The 18,831-nt window shown below is 40.5% G+C and overlaps 1 protein-coding gene across 1 annotated transcript in view; it reads right to left on the bottom strand.

Annotated features, from left to right (window-relative positions):
* AXDND1 (axonemal dynein light chain domain containing 1) overlaps positions 1-18,638 on the bottom strand; it is a 192,567-nt gene extending 173,929 nt beyond the window's left edge. The window contains exons 1-8 of the mRNA XM_003258953.2: positions 18,590-18,638; positions 17,984-18,186; positions 15,624-15,796; positions 14,515-14,618; positions 5,239-5,359; positions 4,536-4,621; positions 1,283-1,339; positions 496-598 (exon numbers count right to left, since the gene is read on the bottom strand). Coding sequence (XP_003259001.2) covers positions 496-598; positions 1,283-1,339; positions 4,536-4,621; positions 5,239-5,359; positions 14,515-14,618; positions 15,624-15,796; positions 17,984-18,080 — 741 coding nt within the window. The 5' untranslated portion in view covers positions 18,081-18,186; positions 18,590-18,638. The remainder of the gene's footprint in view (positions 1-495; positions 599-1,282; positions 1,340-4,535; positions 4,622-5,238; positions 5,360-14,514; positions 14,619-15,623; positions 15,797-17,983; positions 18,187-18,589) is intronic.
* Between the last annotated feature and the right edge of the window lie 193 nt (positions 18,639-18,831).

The raw sequence follows: 18,831 nt of genomic DNA on the forward strand, positions 1-18,831 counted from the left end.
AAAATTACAAGTGGTGGCCTGGTACGGTGGTTCACGCCTGTAATCCCAGCACTTTGGGAGGGTGAGCTGGGCAGATCACTTGAGGTCAGGAGTTTGAGAACAGCCTGGCCAACATGGTGAAACCCTATCTCTACTAAAAATATACATGGCAGTGTTTTTTAGTGTTACATGAAATAATAAGGATCTTACAATCAATGATACCTTATATTTGGTGAAATAATAATACTAACAATTAATTATACAGTGTCTACCACATGCCAGGAACTGTTCTAAGCACTTTACATTTATTATGTCATTTCATCTCCACAAAACCCCTATGAGGCAGGTGATATTATTATCTCCAATGTTCAGATGAGGAAACTGAGGTACAAATACATTAAATGACTTATCCAAGGCCACCAGCAAATATATGGCAGGGTCAGAATTCTAACCTAGGCAATCTGCCTCCTGAGTGCACGCTCTTAGCCATCAGGTTGCATTCGGCTTTGCAATTACCTTAGTTGGTCCTGTATATTCCTGATTTTCCACACCAGCCCTCTCTAGCATAGTATCCATCACATCATTCAGCTGGGCCACTTCGACTCTTTTATTAGGTTTCCTAAAAAATTAAGGTGGCAGACTTATGCAGTTAACATTGCAACAGGTAATTCTCAAATGGCAAAAAGAATATAATATGTGTAAAGAGAATATATATGCTCTCTGGGATATTAATGGCATTTTAAGCATTAGACCTGTGTCTATTAATCTATTGAGAGATCCATAATATAGTAGAAAAAAGCAAGAAAAATGCAAATAGTATGATTCTCTTTTTCATAAGAGAAAATAATGCTTCCCCCCAAAAAATTCTATATACCTATCATATAGGAGTGTAAGAACATAGAAAAGAAAAAATGTAGGGAGATAAACATCAAACTTTTAACATTGGTTACCTCACAATGTGAGAGAAGAAAAGGGACAAAGAAAAGGAAAAAAAAAAGACTATAGCAAAATGGAGAAATACTAATGGTTAAACATAGAATATAAAAGTACTTTATAGTTTTTAAACATTATGCTATATATGTAAATATGTAAAATTGAATAGGCAATTAGACGAGTGAAATACATAAACATTGAATATACAATTGTAAAAACGAAAACACTGATTAGATGATGAACTTATAGGCAACTATTGCCTTGGGTTGCTGCTATAATTTTAATAATTTTGTTTAATGAAGTACCAATAAATATGTATGTATATAGGTATTCTTTCTGAGAAAGATTTTAGAAAATAAACTGTACTTACATGGATGGGAAGAGCAACAGCCTGTTTTCACTATCTGTGAGGAGAGTAGTGTATTCGCTATAATAAATAAGATAGGTAAATGTTATTTTAAGAAAATTTTCTGGCCTGTTTATCAATTAGCACAACTAACCCTCAGAATCTTGGTTTCTAAGTACCATTCTCCACTGAAAGGAATCAGTACTGCTTGGAGAGGTGATTCACCACCCATTCCAGGGCTGCAGTTGGAAAATACAAGATGAACCTGGAAGTCTTATCGAGCCATAAAATAAGTGTTCAAATAATCATGGGGACATGGCCAAAGAACACAAGAGACAGCTCAAAGGAGCAGCCTTGGCCATTGGCCAAATCTGGAAAAATCTGAGCATCAAAATAATGGGCCGGGCACAGTGGCTCATGCCTGTAATCCTAACACTTTGGGAGGCTGAGGCAGGTGGATAACTTGAGGTCAGGAGTTCGAAACCAGCCTGGCCAACGTGATGAAGCCCCATCTCTACTAAAAATACAAAAAAATTAGCCGGACATGGTGGCAGGCGCCTGTAATCCCAGCTACTCAGGAGGCTGAGGCAGGAGAATTGCTTGAACCTGGGAGGCGGGGGTTGCAGTGAGCAGAGATCGTGCCACTGTACTCCACCCATGACACAGCGAGACTCTGTCTCAAAAAAATAAAAAAATAAAAATAAAGGGCCAGGCGCGATGGCTCACGCCAATAATCCCAGCACTTTGGGAGGCCATGGTGGGAGTTCGAGACCAGCCTGGCCAACATGGTGAAACCCTGTCTCTACCAAACATACAAAAAAAAAAAAAATTAGCCAGGCTTGGTGGCATGTGCCTGTAATCCCAGCTACTCAGGAGGCTGAGGCAGAAGAATCGCTTGAACCTGGGACAGGAAGGTTGCAGCAAGCCAAGATCGCACCACTGCACTCCAGCTTGGGCAACAACAGCAAAACTCCATCTCCAAAAAATAAAATAAAATAATGATAGTAAAGAATTAAAATCCATCAAATAAAATAGAAATCCATTATTCCATATGGTAAAATGCCAAATAACAAATTGGCAGAAGAAATAATGATCATACAGAAGAAATGATGAAATTTTAAAAAATTCATCAAAGCCAGGTGCAGTGGCTCACACCAGTAATCCCAGCATTTTGGGAGGCTGAGGCGGGTGGGTCACCTGAGGTCCGGAGTTCAAGACCAGCCTGGCCAACAGGGCGAAACCCCATCTCTACTAAAAATACAAAAATTAGCTGGGCGTGGTGGCAGGCGCCTGTAGTCACAGCTACTCGGGATGCTGAAGCATGAGAATTGCTTGAACCCAAGGAGTGGAGGTTGCAGCGAGCCGAGATCGCGCCACTTCACTCCAGCCCAGGTGACAAAGCAAGACTTTGTCTCAAAAAAAAAAAAATCAGCCATATATGGTGGCTCATGCCTGTAATCCCAGCACTTTGGGAGGCCAAAGCAGGCAGATCACCTGAGGTCAGGAGTTCGAGACCAGCTTGGCTAACATGGTGAAACCCTGTTTCTACCAAAAATACAAAAAATTAGCCAGGCGCGGTGGTGCCTGCCTGTAATCCCAGCTATTCAGGAGGCTGAGGCAGGAGAATTGCTTGAACCTGGGAGGCGGAGGTTGCAGTGAGCCGAGATCGTGCCATTGCACTCCAGCGTGGGCAACAAGAGCGAAACTGTCTCAAAAAAAAAAAAAAAAAAAGTCATCAAAAGATCTATAACTAATGGGTTGTTAGGAAATACACACTAAAGAAGTACTTGGTGGTAGAAGTATTTGATTACTTACTCTTAAATAGTTTGAAAATATGTGCATGTGTATGCATGCTTGTATATGTTTAAGAGCAAATGGGACAAAGTGTAAACAACCAGTGACTCAAGGTAGAGGGTATATAGGCATTCCTTTTCCCATTTTTGCAAATTTTTTGTCTGAAATTACATTAAAATAAAAGGTTACCCAAAAAATGAATTTCATTTGGTTCTCTTGGGCAAAATATTGTTCTGAAACATACCATTACAATGAAATGCAATATATTATAACATACATATTGGAAAGACAATATCAAAAGAGTGACAGCCTCTGGATATTTTATTATAAAACTTTAGTCCAAAGTTCTCATTTTCTAAACTATAAAACATTCAAGTGTTGTTTCAGAAAATAAAAGCAAGATCCTATTTTCAATCCCATAAACAGGAATCAAAGATGACAAGATAATGAGTCTGCAATGTGGAGCCAAGCCCTGGAGCATGGATTATGAGATGCTGGCTCAGAGGGCTACTTTCCTTTGTCTCCATAATCATTGCCCAAAATATTCCTAAAGGGCATTGTCACACATTCAAAACAAAGTTCCAGTTTTTTAAAAATTCAAAATTAAATGGCAGGAAAAAATAAGAATAATTTAATCACTAACATCCCAAACTCTTTTAAGTACTTTTAGTTTTTATTTTTTTTAATTTGTATCTTTCTCTTTTATTTATTTATTTATTTTTTTGAGACAGAGTCTCGCTCTGTCGCCCAGGCTGGAGTGCAGTGGCACGATCTCGGCTCACTGCAAGCTCCACCTCCTGGGTTCATGCCATTCTCCTGCCTCAGCTTCCCGAGTAGCTGGGACTACAGGCGCCCGCCACCACGCCCGGCTATTTTTTTGTATTTTTAGTAGAGATGGAGTTTCACCGTGTTAGCCAGGATGGTCTTGATCTCCTGACCTCGTGATCTGCCCGCCTCGGCCTCCCAAAGTGCTGGGATTACAGGCGTGAGCCACCGCACCCCACCAATTTGTATCTTTCTTAATTGTATTAGGACAGCTGGCTCAAATGTTTCCTCATTTCAGTTTATATATTGCTCAGGAATATGAGTACTTTTCTCAGGTTCTTCTATGTATGGGAAGGAGGAAACAGTTCAACTTGTCAGGTATTCTTTCTTTTTTTTTTTTTTTTGAGATGGAGTTTCACTCTTGCTGCCCAGGCTGGAGTGTAATGGTGCAATCTTGGCTCACTGCAACCTCTGCCTCCCAGGTTCAAGTGATTCTCCTGCCTCAGCCTCCCTAGTAGCTGGGATTACAGGCACCCACCACCACACCCAGCTAATATTTTTGTATTTTCTGTAGAGAGGGGGTTTCACCATGTTGACCAGGCTGGTCTTGAACTCCTGACCTCAGATGATCCACCCACCTCGGCCTCACAAAGTGTTGGGATTACAGGCGTGGGCCACCCAGCTGGGGCAGGTACTCTTTACATATCGTAGTACTCACTCATCGTAACACTCCAAACCTGAAACTCCTGTACTTGACACAATATGAAATTCTTCAGGAATCAAAGTATCTGTTAATATATTTGGCTTAAAAGAAAAGAAAAGCAAAAGAAAAGAATGAATATATTAATAGCGAAAAAATTCACTTGCACAAATCCTAATTCCTAACCTAAAGAGACATTATTTTTTAAGTTGAAAAATTTTGATTGGAGAAATAACAATATTAGCAATGTGGGTCATAGCAAATGACAAAAACTAACCAGAGCACACATCTCTAAAATAACCATAAATTAAAGAATAACCTTGGTGCTAGTATATTCAGAAGTTTATTGATTCTTTTCCTTTAAATTCAGCAGAGAATTTAAAATTCAGCTTAGCAAGATACCAAAGATAAGAATCCTACAACTTTATATGTGGATTTCTAGGGGAAAAACAATCTAATCTCCCACACTGTTTTTTAGATTAAAACAGATTAACTGTGGTTTGCAAAATGGCTTAAAATAAGATATTTTGATCTTTTCCTGCTAAATACCCTTTTCCCATTTTAAGAAGTAATTTGAAAATGCTATGAACACTGGTGAGCAATGCAGGTTGTTATAGTATGACATTGTTTTATATTTTATATTTATATTAAAAATCATTTAAAAATGATTTTTAAAAGTAGACAGACGGAGAGAAGATTATTTGTCAAATACTTTATTTACCTTATGGGGCACAATGACACCATCATGTGACTGTAATGAACGGGCCAAATGTGGGGGACAAACTGCCTTCTCCCTAGTCTGTCCTTTGGCGTATTTAACATCATACAGAAAAGAAATATCCCTAAAAAGTAAGAAAAATATATTTACAAAACAAATTTTCTATCTGGATACCACATAACAGCAGGTGAGATCCACACAAATCCTTCTAATGGGTAAGACGGTCCTCTGTGTCAGCAAAACTGATCTCCTTACGTAACACTTTACTGAGGCATTAAACATGAGTTCCCCCACATTCTTTCTCTTCTCCACCTGAAATTTCTCATTCATATCACAAACTCTTTCCTTTCCTTCAGTATCAGGTTAAAATATATTCTCTTTTCTATGGTTATTCCCTCCACTTAGGTGCTTGATTCCATCTTTGCCCATATCCTCAGGAGTCTCATTCCATCAGTCCTAACTTCTTATTGATTCTTTTCCTTTAAATTCAGCAGGGAATTTAAAATTCAACTTAGCAAGATACCAAAGATAAGAATCCTACAACTTTATATGTGGATTTCTAGGGGAAAAACAATCTACTCTCCCACGCTGTGTTTTTTAAATTAAAACAGATTAACTGTGGTTTGCAAAATGGCTTAAAATAAGATATTTTGATCTCTTTTTTTTAACTCTACTGGAACATCCCCTTTGACCTATAATAAACTTTTTCCCCTTCTAAAAATCTTTCCTTGAACATGCATTGCTGTCATGTTGTGATTATTATTATCATTATTATTATTTTGACACAGAGTCTCACTCTGTCGCCCAGGCTGGAGTGCAATGGCGCAAAATCTCAGCTTGCTACAACCTCCGCCTCCCGGATTCAAGCAATTCTCCTGCCTCAGCCTCCCAAGTAGCTGGGATTACAAGCACGTGCCATCATACCTGGCTAAATTTTTGTATTTTTAGTAGAGATGGGGTTTTGCCATGTTGGCCACGCTGGTCTCGAACTCCTGGCCTCAGGTGAGCCACCTGCCTCGGCCTTCCAAAGTGCTGGGATTACAGGCATGAGCCACCATGCCTGGCTGCTGTCATGTTATTATGATCTATCAATGGATCAATCGATTGATCTATCCTTGCTCACTTGTGTTAAACATCAAACTTCCTGAAATTGTCCTGCAATCTGATTTCCACCCATACCTCTCTTCTGAAACTATTTGCTAGAAAGCTGATGATGATTACCACTGCCAAGTTAAACAATCTCTTAGCAGTTATCTTCCACCACGCTCCCCTGGAATGTTTTCCAGGGTTGATCGCATTTGCAACTTTTCTGTGAGTCTTTAAATTATTTCAAAATAAGAAGTTTAATAAAACAAAATAAAGAAAAGTGGAGAAAAAAATCCTCTGATAACCAAGATGTGGACAAGTGGTCTAAGCTAGGCCAAACATATTCTCCCAGGAGATGGAATCTTGAGTCATTGACTCTTTTAAGATTTCCACGACAGAAAACAATAGGCATTAATTCATCACTACAATGGTACCCTGAAATGATTGTCCATTACATCCTTCTATAAACTCCAAATGTATTTACTGATTTACACAGTAAAGACTAATTCAGCATCTACTGCATACCAGGCACTGAGAGCTAGGAACACTAATAGTGAAAAAAGCAAATAAAAAGTTCCTACCCTCATGGAACTGATTCTAGTGGTGAAGAATGACAATACAGAAATATTACAATTTCAAGGCCGGGTGCAGTGGCTCATGCCCATAATACCAGCACTTTGGGAGGCTGAGGCGGGCAGATCACTTGAGGTCAGGAGTTTGAGACCAACTCGACCAATATGGCGAAACCCCATCTCTACTAGAAATACAAAAATTAGCCAGGCGTGATGGTGCGTGCCTGTAATCTCAGCTACTTGGGAGGCTGAGGCAGAAGAATCGCTTGAACCTAGGAGGCGGAGGTTGCAATGAGCTATAGTCCCAGCTACTTGGGAGGCTGAGGCAGGAGAATCGCTTGAACCTGAGAAGCAAAGGTTGCAGTGAGCTGAGATCGTGCCACTGCACTCCAGCCTGGGTGACAGAGTGAGACCCCATCTCAAAAAAAAAGAAAAAACAATATTATTAAATTTGGGTGCCCTGGGTTCTAGGATTGTGCATGAACGTGCCCAAAATTCATTAATTTGCTCAGCAAATATTTACTAACCATATTATAAGTGACAGAAAATATGCTAGATGAAAGGAATATAGAACTATTTCTTAAAATAGACACAGTCCCTACCATTGGAGAGCCTTCAGTATAGAGGGGAAGATTCACAAACCAAAGAAAAGTATAATATAAAGACTATTGTAACAGAGAATAGAATGTTATTGGAACAACTAATAACAACAACACCTAAATACAGTTTAGACCAAGTCAGGGAAAACCTCGGGAGGCAGTAACAATTAGTGAGAACAAAAAACTGATTTGGATTTAGGTAAGCAAACAAGAAGTATAGAGAACAGCATATGCATAGGTCCTGAGACACAACAGCACATGGTGACTTCGGCGAACTGAAAATGTAGTATAGTTGGCTCTTGAACAACACAGCCTTGAACTGCGTGGGTCTGCTTATACATGAATTTTTTCAACCAAACACTGACTGAAAATACAGTATTCACTGGATACGAAACCCTCATATACAGAGGGCCAACTTTCCATATATATATACACGAGTTTCTGACTCATGTATGGCTGACTGCAGAAATTGAGTGTACACAGATTCTGGTATCTGCAGGTGTCTGGGAACCAATCCCCCGCATATCCCTCAGTATGAGGGATGACTGAATATACAGTTGAAGTATGAAGAATAAAATTATTGAAATTAGAGAACTAAACACAGAAAGCCTTGCAAATCATGCTTAACATGTTGGGCTTTAGTCTAAGAGAAGCTAGAAAGGTTTTACAGATGAAAGGAAATTTTAAATTATTTTAGAATGACTATAACGGTTGCAATATTGTGAAACGGTGGGAGAGGGTGTGCTTTGAGGGCAATGTCATTTGGCAGCTGATGTGGCATGTGAGGTTGGTGGAAATAGGCCAGTTCTAGTGTCCCAGGAAGATCCTGAAATATACAACATGGACCATAACTATTTTTAAACGTATATATTGGTAGTAAAAGACATCAAGCTATTGATGTCCTGCGCTGTGATATTCTGTCTCTTGGATATGTCCAGGCGAGAAATGTTAGAGCTGTATTTCCCAATCCTCCAGATTCTTTCTCTGTTCCACCCTCTTACAGGTTTTAGATAGTCACAAAGATCTGAACGAGCTGCTCTGAGGATGATGGAACAGCAGTTCCTATCACAACAATAAATGCTGGAGAAGTTGGCCATTACAATTGTTTTGTTAGCTAAAAATGATGAATGCTTCATGTACATACATGTGTGTATCTGTGCGTATGTATACATTATATACATATATGTACATACATGTATATGTACATATATGTATACAGTATACACATGTATATACATATATAATGCATATGTGGACATTATACATTATATGTTATATATTATATATTTTATATAATTATACATATATTATACACACAATATTTTATGCATATATACACAAACATATAATTAAAGAATATGTTGGGGCCGGGCACGGTGGCTCACGCCTATAATCCTAGTATTTTAGGGGGCCAAGATGGGCGGATCACCTGAGGTCAAATGTTCAAAACCAGCCTAGCCAATATAGTGAAACCCCATCGCTATTAAAAATAAAATTAAAAAACTAGCCAGGTATGGTGGCGGGCACCTGTCATCCCAGCTACTCAGGAGGCTGAGGCAGGAGAATCGCTTGAACCTGGGAGGCAGAGGTTGCAGTGAGCCAAGATCACACCGCTACACTCCAGCCTGGATGACAGAGCAAGATTCCATCTCAAAAAAAAAATTTTTTTTAATAAAGAATATTTTGATTTAGTAATCATCACTCAAATTTTCTCAACAAGCTACTTAAGGAGCCTTTTGTATTTCTTTTATTTATTTTTTTAATTTATTTATTTTATTTTTTAAATTATACTTTAAGTTCTAGGGTACATGTGCACAACGTGCAGGTTTGTTACATATGTATACATGTGCCATGTTGGCGTGCTGCACCCGTTAATTCATCATTTATATTAGGTATTCCTCCTAATGTTATCCCTCCCCCCTCCCCACATCCCACGACAGGCCCCAGGATGTGATGTTCCCCACCCTGTGATGTTCCCTAGCCTGTGTCTAAGTGTTCTCATTGTTCAATTCCCACCTATGAGTGAGAACATGCAGTATTTGGTTTTCTGTCCTTGTGATAGTTTGCTCAGAATGATGGTTTCCAGCTTCATCCGTGTCCCTACAAAGGACATGAACTCATTTATGGCTACATAGTATTCCATGGTGTATATGTGCCACATTTTCTTAATCCAGTCTATCACTGATGGACATTTTGGTTGGTTCCAAGTCTTTGCTATTGTGAATAGTGCTGCAATAAACATATGTGTGCATGTGTCTTTATAGTAGCATGATGTATAATCCTTTGGGTATATACCTAGTAATGGGATTGCTGGGTCAAGTGGTATTTCTAGTTCTAGATCCTTGAGGAATCACCACACTGTCTTCCACAATGGTTGAACTAGTTTATCTTCCCACCAACAGTGTAAAAGTGTTCCTATTTCTCCACATCCTCTCCAGCACCTGTTGTTTCCTGACTTTTTAATGATTGCCATTCTAACTGGTGTGAGATGGTATCTCATTGTGGTTTTGATTTGCATTTCTCTGATGGCCAATGATGATGAGCATTTTTTCATGTGTCTGTTGGCTGCATGAATATCTTCTTTTGAGAAGTGTCTGTTCGAATCCTTTGCCCACTTTTTGATGGGGTTGCTTTTTTCTTGTAAATTTGTTTGAGTTCTTTGTAGATTCTGGATATTAGCCCTTTGTCAGACAGGTAGATTGCAAAAATTTTCTCCCATTCTGTAGGTTGCCTGTTCACTCTGATGGTAGTTTCTTTCGCTGTGCAGAAGCTCTTTAGTTTAATTAGATCCCATTGTCTATTTTGGCTTTTGTTACCATTGCTTTTGGCGTTTTAGACATGAAGTCCTTGCCCATGCCTATGCCCTGAATGGTATTGCCTCGGTTTTCTTCTAGGGTTTTTATGGTTTTAGCTCTAACATTTAAGTCTTTAATCCATCTTGAATTAATTTTTGTATAAGGTGTAAGGAAAGGATCCAGTTTCAGCTTTCTACATATGGCTAGCCAGTATTCCCAGCACCATTTATTAAATAGGGAATCCTTTCCCCATTTCTTGTTTTTGTTGGGTTTGTCAAAGATCAGATGGTTGTAGATGTGTGGTATTATATCTGAGGGCTCTGTTCTGTTCCATTGGTCTATATCTCTGTTTTGGTACCAGTACCATGCTGTTTTGGTTACTGTAGCCTTGTAGTATAGTTTGAAGTCAGGTAGCATGATGCCTTCAGCTTTGTTCTTTTTTCTTACGATTTTCTTTGCAATGCAGGCTCTTTTTTGGTTCCATATGAACTCTAAAGTGGTTTTTTCCAATTCTGTGAAGAAAGTCATTGGTAGCTTGATGGTGATGGCATTGAATCTATAAATTACCTTGGGCAGTATGGCCATTTTCACGATATTTATTCTTCCTATCCATGGGCATGGACTGTTCTTCCAGTTGTTTGTGTTCTTTTATTTTGTTGAGCAGTGGTTTGTAGTTCTCCTTGAAGAGGTCCTTCACATCCCTTGTAAGTTGGATTCCTAGGTATTTTATTCTCTTTGAAACAATTGTGAATGGGAGTTCACTCATGATTTGGAGGAGCCTTTTGTATTTCTATACACTATTAAAGTACTGGGTATTGCTATGGTTTGAATGTGTCCCTTACAAATTCATGTGTTGGAAATGTAATTGCCATTTTAATAGTATCATTATGAAGTGGAACCTTTAAGAGGTGATTATGTTATTTATTTTTAGAAGAAGCCTGTTTTATTTACTTGTTGAAATATAATTTTTTATTAAAAATAATTAGAGGGCCAGGCGCCGTAGCTCACACCTATAATCCCAGCACTTTGAGAGGCCGAGGCGGGTGGATCACCTGAGGTCGGGAGTTTGAGACCAGCCTGACCAACATGGAGAAACCCCATCTCTACTAAAAATACAAAATTACCTGGGCATGGTGGTGCATGCCTGTAGTCCCAGCTACTTCGGAGGCTGAGACAGGAGAATCACTTGAACCCGGGAGGCGGAGGTTGTGGTGAGCCGAGACTGTGCCATTGCACTCCAGCCTGGGCAACAAGAGCAAAACTCCATCTCTCAAAAATAATAATAATAATAATAATTAGAGATATGTTTTGTTTCTTCATAAAATTCTATGGTAAAACACCAGCTTCCACTCTTCTGGAAAATCTATTTTTATTTAAAAAAACAAAACCAAACCAAACCAAAACAAAACAACTTTGATTCTTAATCATAACATAATAACTGGATTTTATTTATTTGTCTTTAAGAAATCCTCCACCTCGTTCTTCAGCCCCCAGATTATTAACTGAGTTCATAATTCAAGTTTTTCTGCAAATCATCATTGGTTGAGTTATGTGTATCTATAAACATGTCTTTTATCTGAAGTTGTCAATGTCACCCTGTTCTGGGAGTTATTCCCACAGGTACTTCCTCATACCAGCTCCTTTAGCCCTTCCAACAATTTTGTAAATACCCAATGTTCTGCATTTGATTCTTTCCTGCTTAAAATATCTAGACTGATTTATTTTCTGCACTGAATTCTGCTGAAAGAGTTGTCGAAAAATATTACTCAGAATATTTGCTTTGTTGTTTTATATTTTACTGCTGGGTTCTGGGCGATTGAGGTTGCTGGACAAGTTATCTCATTATGAATACTATTAGTTGTGCATTTGTGCACTAGTTTTCTATTGATGCCATAACAAATTACCACAAATTTAGCATCTTAAACAACACAAATTTATTATCTTACTGCTCTGTAGGTCAGAAGTCCAACAGGGTCTCAAAGGGCTAAAATCAAGGCGTTGGCAGGGCTGTGTTTCTTTCTGGATGCTCTAGAGGAAAATCCGTTTCCATGCTCATTTGGGTTGTTAACAGAATTCAGTTCCTTAAAGTTGTAAGACTGCAATCCCTGTTCCCTTGACAGCTGGCAGCTGAGCTGTCATTAGAATTCCTAGCTTCTAGTAGCCAAATTCATTTCTTGGCTGCTTTTCCCCTTCCTCTATCTTCAAAGCCAGCAATGTCAGGCTGAACTCCTCTCACAAGTCAAATCTGTCCTCTTCCTTTCTCATCTCTCTGACCCACTTGACCGCCTTCCTTTTCCACTTTTAAAGATTCAGGTGTAGGCCGGGCGCAGTGGCTCACGCTTGTAATCCCAGCACTTTGGGAGGCCAAGGCAGGCGGATCACGAGGTCAGGAGATCGAGACCACGGTGAAACCCCGTCTCTACTAAAAATACAAAAAAATTAGCCGGGCGTGGTGGCGGGCGCCTGTAGTCCCAGCTACTCGGAGAGGCTGAGGCAGGAGAATGGCGTGAACCCGGGAGGCGGAGCTTGCAGTGAGCCAAGATAGCGCCACTGCACTCCAGCCTGGGCGACAGAGGGAGACTCCGTCACAAAAAAAATAATAATAAAATAAAATTTAAAAAAATAAAGATTCAGGTGATTAGGCTGGGCCCACCCTGACAATCTAGGATAATCTATCCATCTCAATGTCCTTAACTTTCATCATATCTGCAAAGTCCCTTTTGCCAGGTGAGGTATGTATTCACAGGTTCTGAGATTACAGTGAAAATGTTTTCGTGGGGTTGAGGGGGCACTATCCTGCAACCTGACTTCACACTTAAAAATCTCCAACTCAGAGTCATTTGACATTAAAACTTTATTTTTTGTTCTGTTTTGTTTTGAGAGGGGGTCTCGCTGGGTCGCCCAGGCTGCAGTGCAATGGCACAATCTCAGCTCACTGCAACCTCCACCTCCCAGGTTCAAGCAATTCTCCTGTGTCAGCCTCCCAAGTAGCTGGGATTACAGGCGTGCGCCACCACGCCTGGCTAATTTTTGTATTTTTTGTAGTGACAGAATTTCACCATGTTGCCCAGACTAGTCTCGAACTCCTGACCTCAAATGATCTGCCCACCTCGGCCTCCCAAAGTGCTGGGATTACAGGCATGAGCCACTGCACCTGGCCGACATTAAAACTGTAATGTCAGCTTATTGCCACATTCAGATATAGCTAATTAATTTTCAAAGTACTTCAAACAACTCATAATACTAATTATTGCTACCAATAATTATAACCATGATCTAGAGGCATAGAATAAAATATAAAGCCTCAGGACATAAAAGTCAATAGGACAAGTTTCTATCACTTTTCCTTGCACTGAAGCATAGCTGAGTAATAGCACCTATACTTAAATAGCACATTATAGTTTTACAAGTGCTCTTGCATCCATTATCTTATTTGTGCTTTACAATATCCCTGGGAGGCACATAAAACTGGGCAAGCCTATTATTCCCTTTTTACATATGAGAAAATGGGGCTTCAGAAAGACTAAATAACCTACTCAAGTATGTTAAGTGTAAACATTTCTTTCAGAAGAAGTGACATTTAAGTGAGGGGGCATGCATGGAGTAAATTGATAAGTAGACAATACATAGAAAACTAGCAGGTCTCAATCTTCACAGGGAAAATGTTGACCCACTTGACCGCCTTAGAATGACTTAGAATGTTTGTAGGAATGAGACAAAAACAAACAGTATTTGCTGAATTGATCTGAAACAGTGTAAAGATTAAGGGCTTCCTTTGGAGAGATCCAGAAATTAAGCTTTTGTTTTTCAAGGTTTTCCACATCATGAAGCTATGTTACCTAGTTCTTTCTTCTAAAGATGTCCACGAAGGAGACATACACACAGATAAAAGGAGCACTAAAGGCATTCTGCCTGTTGGATCTTGTCCCTTTTACTAGGGTACAACAGGGAATAGGAGAGTATAGGGACAAGTATACAAAGGCATGCAAAAAGCAAATTTAAACCAAAAACATGTAAAGTCAGCACCTATTTCCATCCTACTGATAATAATCATACACAAAAAGATGGTCTTTGGCCCTTCTGGGTTGTATTCTGATTCAAAGACACTGTAAATTTTATCATCTATGATTCAGTGATTTTTCTAATTCTGCCCCTCCCAAGGTAATCATACAAAATGAGAAAACAACTCTATTTATCAGCATCTACCCTACTATTTTCCTTCTTTACCTTCCAGCTCCCGTGAGGGAGACGGGATGGTCAATCAGGTATTTGAATTTATTCCTTCGAACAGGGTGATGCCAGACATGGTCTACAAGGCGTGGAAGAGTGCCCTGGGAAAAGGCAAATACACATGAATATCCAGCAGAGGGCGATCTAATCAAACAAAATTTATTAATAGTTTTCAGTAAGTACTGTATTTACATTAAGGGCACTTGGGTACTCTAAGGAAAAAAGAGAGCAGAATTCTTATTAAATAATATAAAGACTAAAACTAGAATAATTCTATAGTGAGTAAAAAACATTAAGAGTAGCAATGATCATTTTAGTAAATCCACATAAAAACAGGTCAGTGGAAATACTCAAGCCTTGGAAACAATTTATACAAAACACTGGAGTTTTCAATCTAAGAAATTATTTAAAAAAAAATTTTTTTTTGAGTCAGAGTCTCACTCTGTCGTCCAGGCTGGAGGGCAATGGCGCAATCTCGGCTCACTGCAACCTCTGCCTCCTGGGTTCAAGTGATTCTCCTGCCTCAGCCTCCCCAGTAGCTGGAACTATAGGCGCATGCCACTATGCCCAGCTAATTTTCGTATTTTTAGTAGAGACAGGGTTTCATGATGTTGGCCAGGATGGTCTTGATCTCCTGACCTCGTGATCTGCCTGCCTCGGCCTCCCGAAGTGCTGGGATTACAGCGTAAAAAAAATGTTTAAGGCCAGGCATGTTGGCTCACACTTGAAATTCCAGCACTTTGGGAGGCTGAGGCGGGTGGATTGCTTGAGCCCAGGAATTTGAGACCAGCATAGGCAACACGGCGAAACTCTGTTTCTACGAAAAATACAAAAATTAGCCAGGTGTGGTGGCACAGACCTGTAGTCCCAGCTACTCAGGAAGCTGAGGTGGGAGGATCACCTGAGCCAGGTGGTCGAGGCTGCAGTGAGCAATGATCAGGCCACTACACTCCAGCCTGGGCCACAGTAGTAAGACTCTGTCTCAATCAATCTTAAAATTGTTAAGGCTATCTGGAATATATAACATGTGCATAATAAATACTTAAAGAATAATCAGATTCCCAAAAAATAATGTTCCCCATTACTCTACATATGTACATACAAACCTTTGGGGTTTTAATTTTCTTAGGAGGCAGTAAGTTTTCAGGACAAGGACCAGCATTGGCCGCATAGGTCAGAGAAAGAAGAACTTCTTTGGGAATGAACTCATTCTGAAGGGAAGTAGGAAGGGGTTTTGAACGATCCACCATATTTTTTTTCTCCTTTAGCTCAGGAAGTCCTAAGTAAGTAGTGGAAAAGAAAAACTCTTACTATATATATTTTTTAAGTTAGATGGAGCTTCTCAGACTGCCTCATCAATCCCATCTGTTTCTAACAGAGAGAAACACTGCTTCTATTTGACAAGGATAGTAACAAATAATATTTAAAACCGTGAACATCATCTAGTCAAGGAAAATAACATTCATCTTGCCTACCCTACTCACATTACATCAGACACAGTTTCAAAAACTCAGGTACTAAGATGAACCTGCATGATTCTCAATTCAAAGTTGAAAACGAAACTCATTTCACTTGCTCAGGTAACTGGGAGAGCCTTAAGAAGACAGGAATGAATGTCTATTTTCCCTTCCATATGAAAATCACAAATCTCTCCCCCCAAGCTGTCAAATTATTTAGTAATTTTTTTCTTACATGAATTCAAAGGTGAGAATAATTGCATTAAGTCGAGGCATTTACAGAGTGGAAAGGATCTGGGTCGGGTTTAAAAGTAAAAATGGAACTGGGATTGTTGCAAATGAGAGTGGAACAATCTGAGCTGACAAATCTGCGGAATGGGAACCATAAAAAGAGGGTTCTACCTTTCTTGACTAGGGCAGGGGAGTAATAAAGGCAGGTAGTTGGGCTAATATAGGAAAAGCCCTCCTATGAAGTCAGTCAGGTAGGGTTGAGTTGTTATTCTTCTTAATCTATGCCCTAACATGGTATGGGTTATGTTTATTTCTCTAAGGAGGTATCATGCTTTGATTACTATCAAAAGTTGTTAGGGTTTACATTACCAAATCTCCTGAGAGCTTGAGATCAAAACAAACAGGAAAAAAAAAAAAAAGTTGGGTGGGGCTTGGGGCTTTAGTACAAGGTGCAGGTGAGATGGGAAAAGCTTTAACAGAACAGGGGGTAAGGATAACACTAGCTGACTCTAGTACAGATCTGCATATGAATGAAAATCTTAAGGAATTGCTCTCATTTAGAAAAATTACTAAAAGCTAATACAAATTGGCACGTTTTACTAAACTGCGTTTCTCTTATCTCTGCTATTACTTTTTATTTATTTATTTATTTGAGACCGAGTCTACCTCTGTTGCCCAGGCTGGAGTGCAGTGGCAAGATCTTGGCTCACTGCAACCTCTGCCTCCTGGGTTCAAGTGATTCTCCTGCCTCAGCCTGCCGAGTAGCTGGGATTACAGGCGAGTGCCACCACACCAGGCTAAATTTTGTATTTTTAGTAGAGACGGGGTTTCACCATGTTGGTCAGGCTGGTCTCAAACTCCTGACCTCGTGATCTGAGACGGAGTCCCGTTCTGTCGCCAGGCTGGAGTGCAGTGGCGCAATCTCGGCTCACTGCAACCTCCGCCTCCCGGGTTCAAGTGATTCTCCTGCCTCAGCCTCTTGAGTAGCTGGGACTACCGGCACGCGCCACCACGCCCCCCTAATTTTTGTATTTTTAGTAGACAGGGTTTCTCCATGTTGGCCAGCATGGTCTCAATCTCTTGACCTCGTGATCCGCCAGCCTCAGCCTCCCAAACGGGATTACAGGTGTGAGCCACTGCGCCCGGCCTATTTATTTATTTATTTTGAGATGGGGTCTTACTCTGTCTCCCAGACTGGAATGCAATGGCACGATCCTGGCTCACTGCAACCTCACCTCCTGGGTTCAAGCGATTCTCTTGCCTCAGGCTCCGGAGTAAGCTGGGACGACAGGCGCAAGCCACCATGCCCGGCTAATTTTTGTATTTCTAGTAGAGATGGGATTTCATCATATTTGGCCAGGCTGGTCTCGAACTCCTGACCTCAAGTGATCCGCCCACCTCGGCCTCCCAAAGTGCTGGGATTACAGGCGTGAGCCACCGCGCCCTGCCTCACTATTACTTTTTCAAAGTTCCTTAAAGCGAAAGACCAGGAACCAAAAAATACATAACTACTGATATTTAAAATAGGGTGAATTTAAAACCATATATAAATCAACATTTGAAAAAATTATCAACAGTATTTAGATGGAGTAGTGAAACAGTACTCTGACTCAAAATACTGTAAAAGGAATGACTTCTTGCTTTATTGAAGCAAGTGTGTTAGAAAAATGTAGCCAATCAAGGTATTCTGAGTATCAGATTTAAAAAACCGGTGAATGGAAGGTGATTTCTGTCTTACGGCCATGACTGTTTATGACTTCAGAATCAACGAAATTTACCTCTTGTCCCTTCCTTGGCTACAGACACTTTTAACTTTTTGCTCTCAGATGCTGATGTAGAGTTTAGCGCGGTGGAGGACGTTTTCGGGAGAGACATAATAAACAATGCCTCCTATCTCTTTAGTAATTTGAAATAATCCTCCGGAAAGCTAATTTAGACACAAATCAGCGCCGCACTGGGACTTGCACGCTGCCACATAGTCCTGCAGGCAGAGGAAAAAAGATTAAAAAAAAAAAAAAAGATGACAACTATTGAGTACTTAGGTTCAGATCGCAGTTTAGAATTCATCTAGCATGGTTTTCCTTCTTCGGGGCGACCTCTATGTTCTGGGGTTATCTGTCGCGACTAAGAAGCCTTAGTGGACCGTCAGGTCAAGGTCAAGGAGCAGGGCAGGAAGGACCCGCTCGGCGGACCCCGCAGAGCGCCGGCACCCCTGGTGGGCGACACTCGCTGCAGGCGGCTCGGCTGGGGACCCCGACCTTCCCCACAGGCAGCACTCTCGCGCGCCAGTTCCACAAACTCGGGAGTTGGGCAGGCCTCGCACTGCTTCTTGGTTTAAAATGACGGGAAAGGGACACCCGCAATCCTACCCACACATTGTGTACCCGCCCAGCAACCGCTCACTTCCTCCTTTGCTGGAACGCCTGTTTGTCGTCATAGAAACCCAGGGCCCCGAGGTTTAGCGCCCTCGATAGGGGCTGCCTTCAGCGGTGCCGGCGGAGGAGGGAGACAGCTAAGACAATCCCTACAGCCTCTCGGAGTTTCTTGTTTTCTAAGTCACAGCATAGGTTCCGTAGCAAAGGAGAAGAAAAACGTTTAATCCGGCCGTTGTCACGGAATCTGAGAG

The sequence above is a fragment of the Nomascus leucogenys genome, chromosome 12, assembly GCF_006542625.1.
Source record: "Nomascus leucogenys isolate Asia chromosome 12, Asia_NLE_v1, whole genome shotgun sequence".
NCBI lineage: Eukaryota > Metazoa > Chordata > Mammalia > Primates > Hylobatidae > Nomascus > Nomascus leucogenys.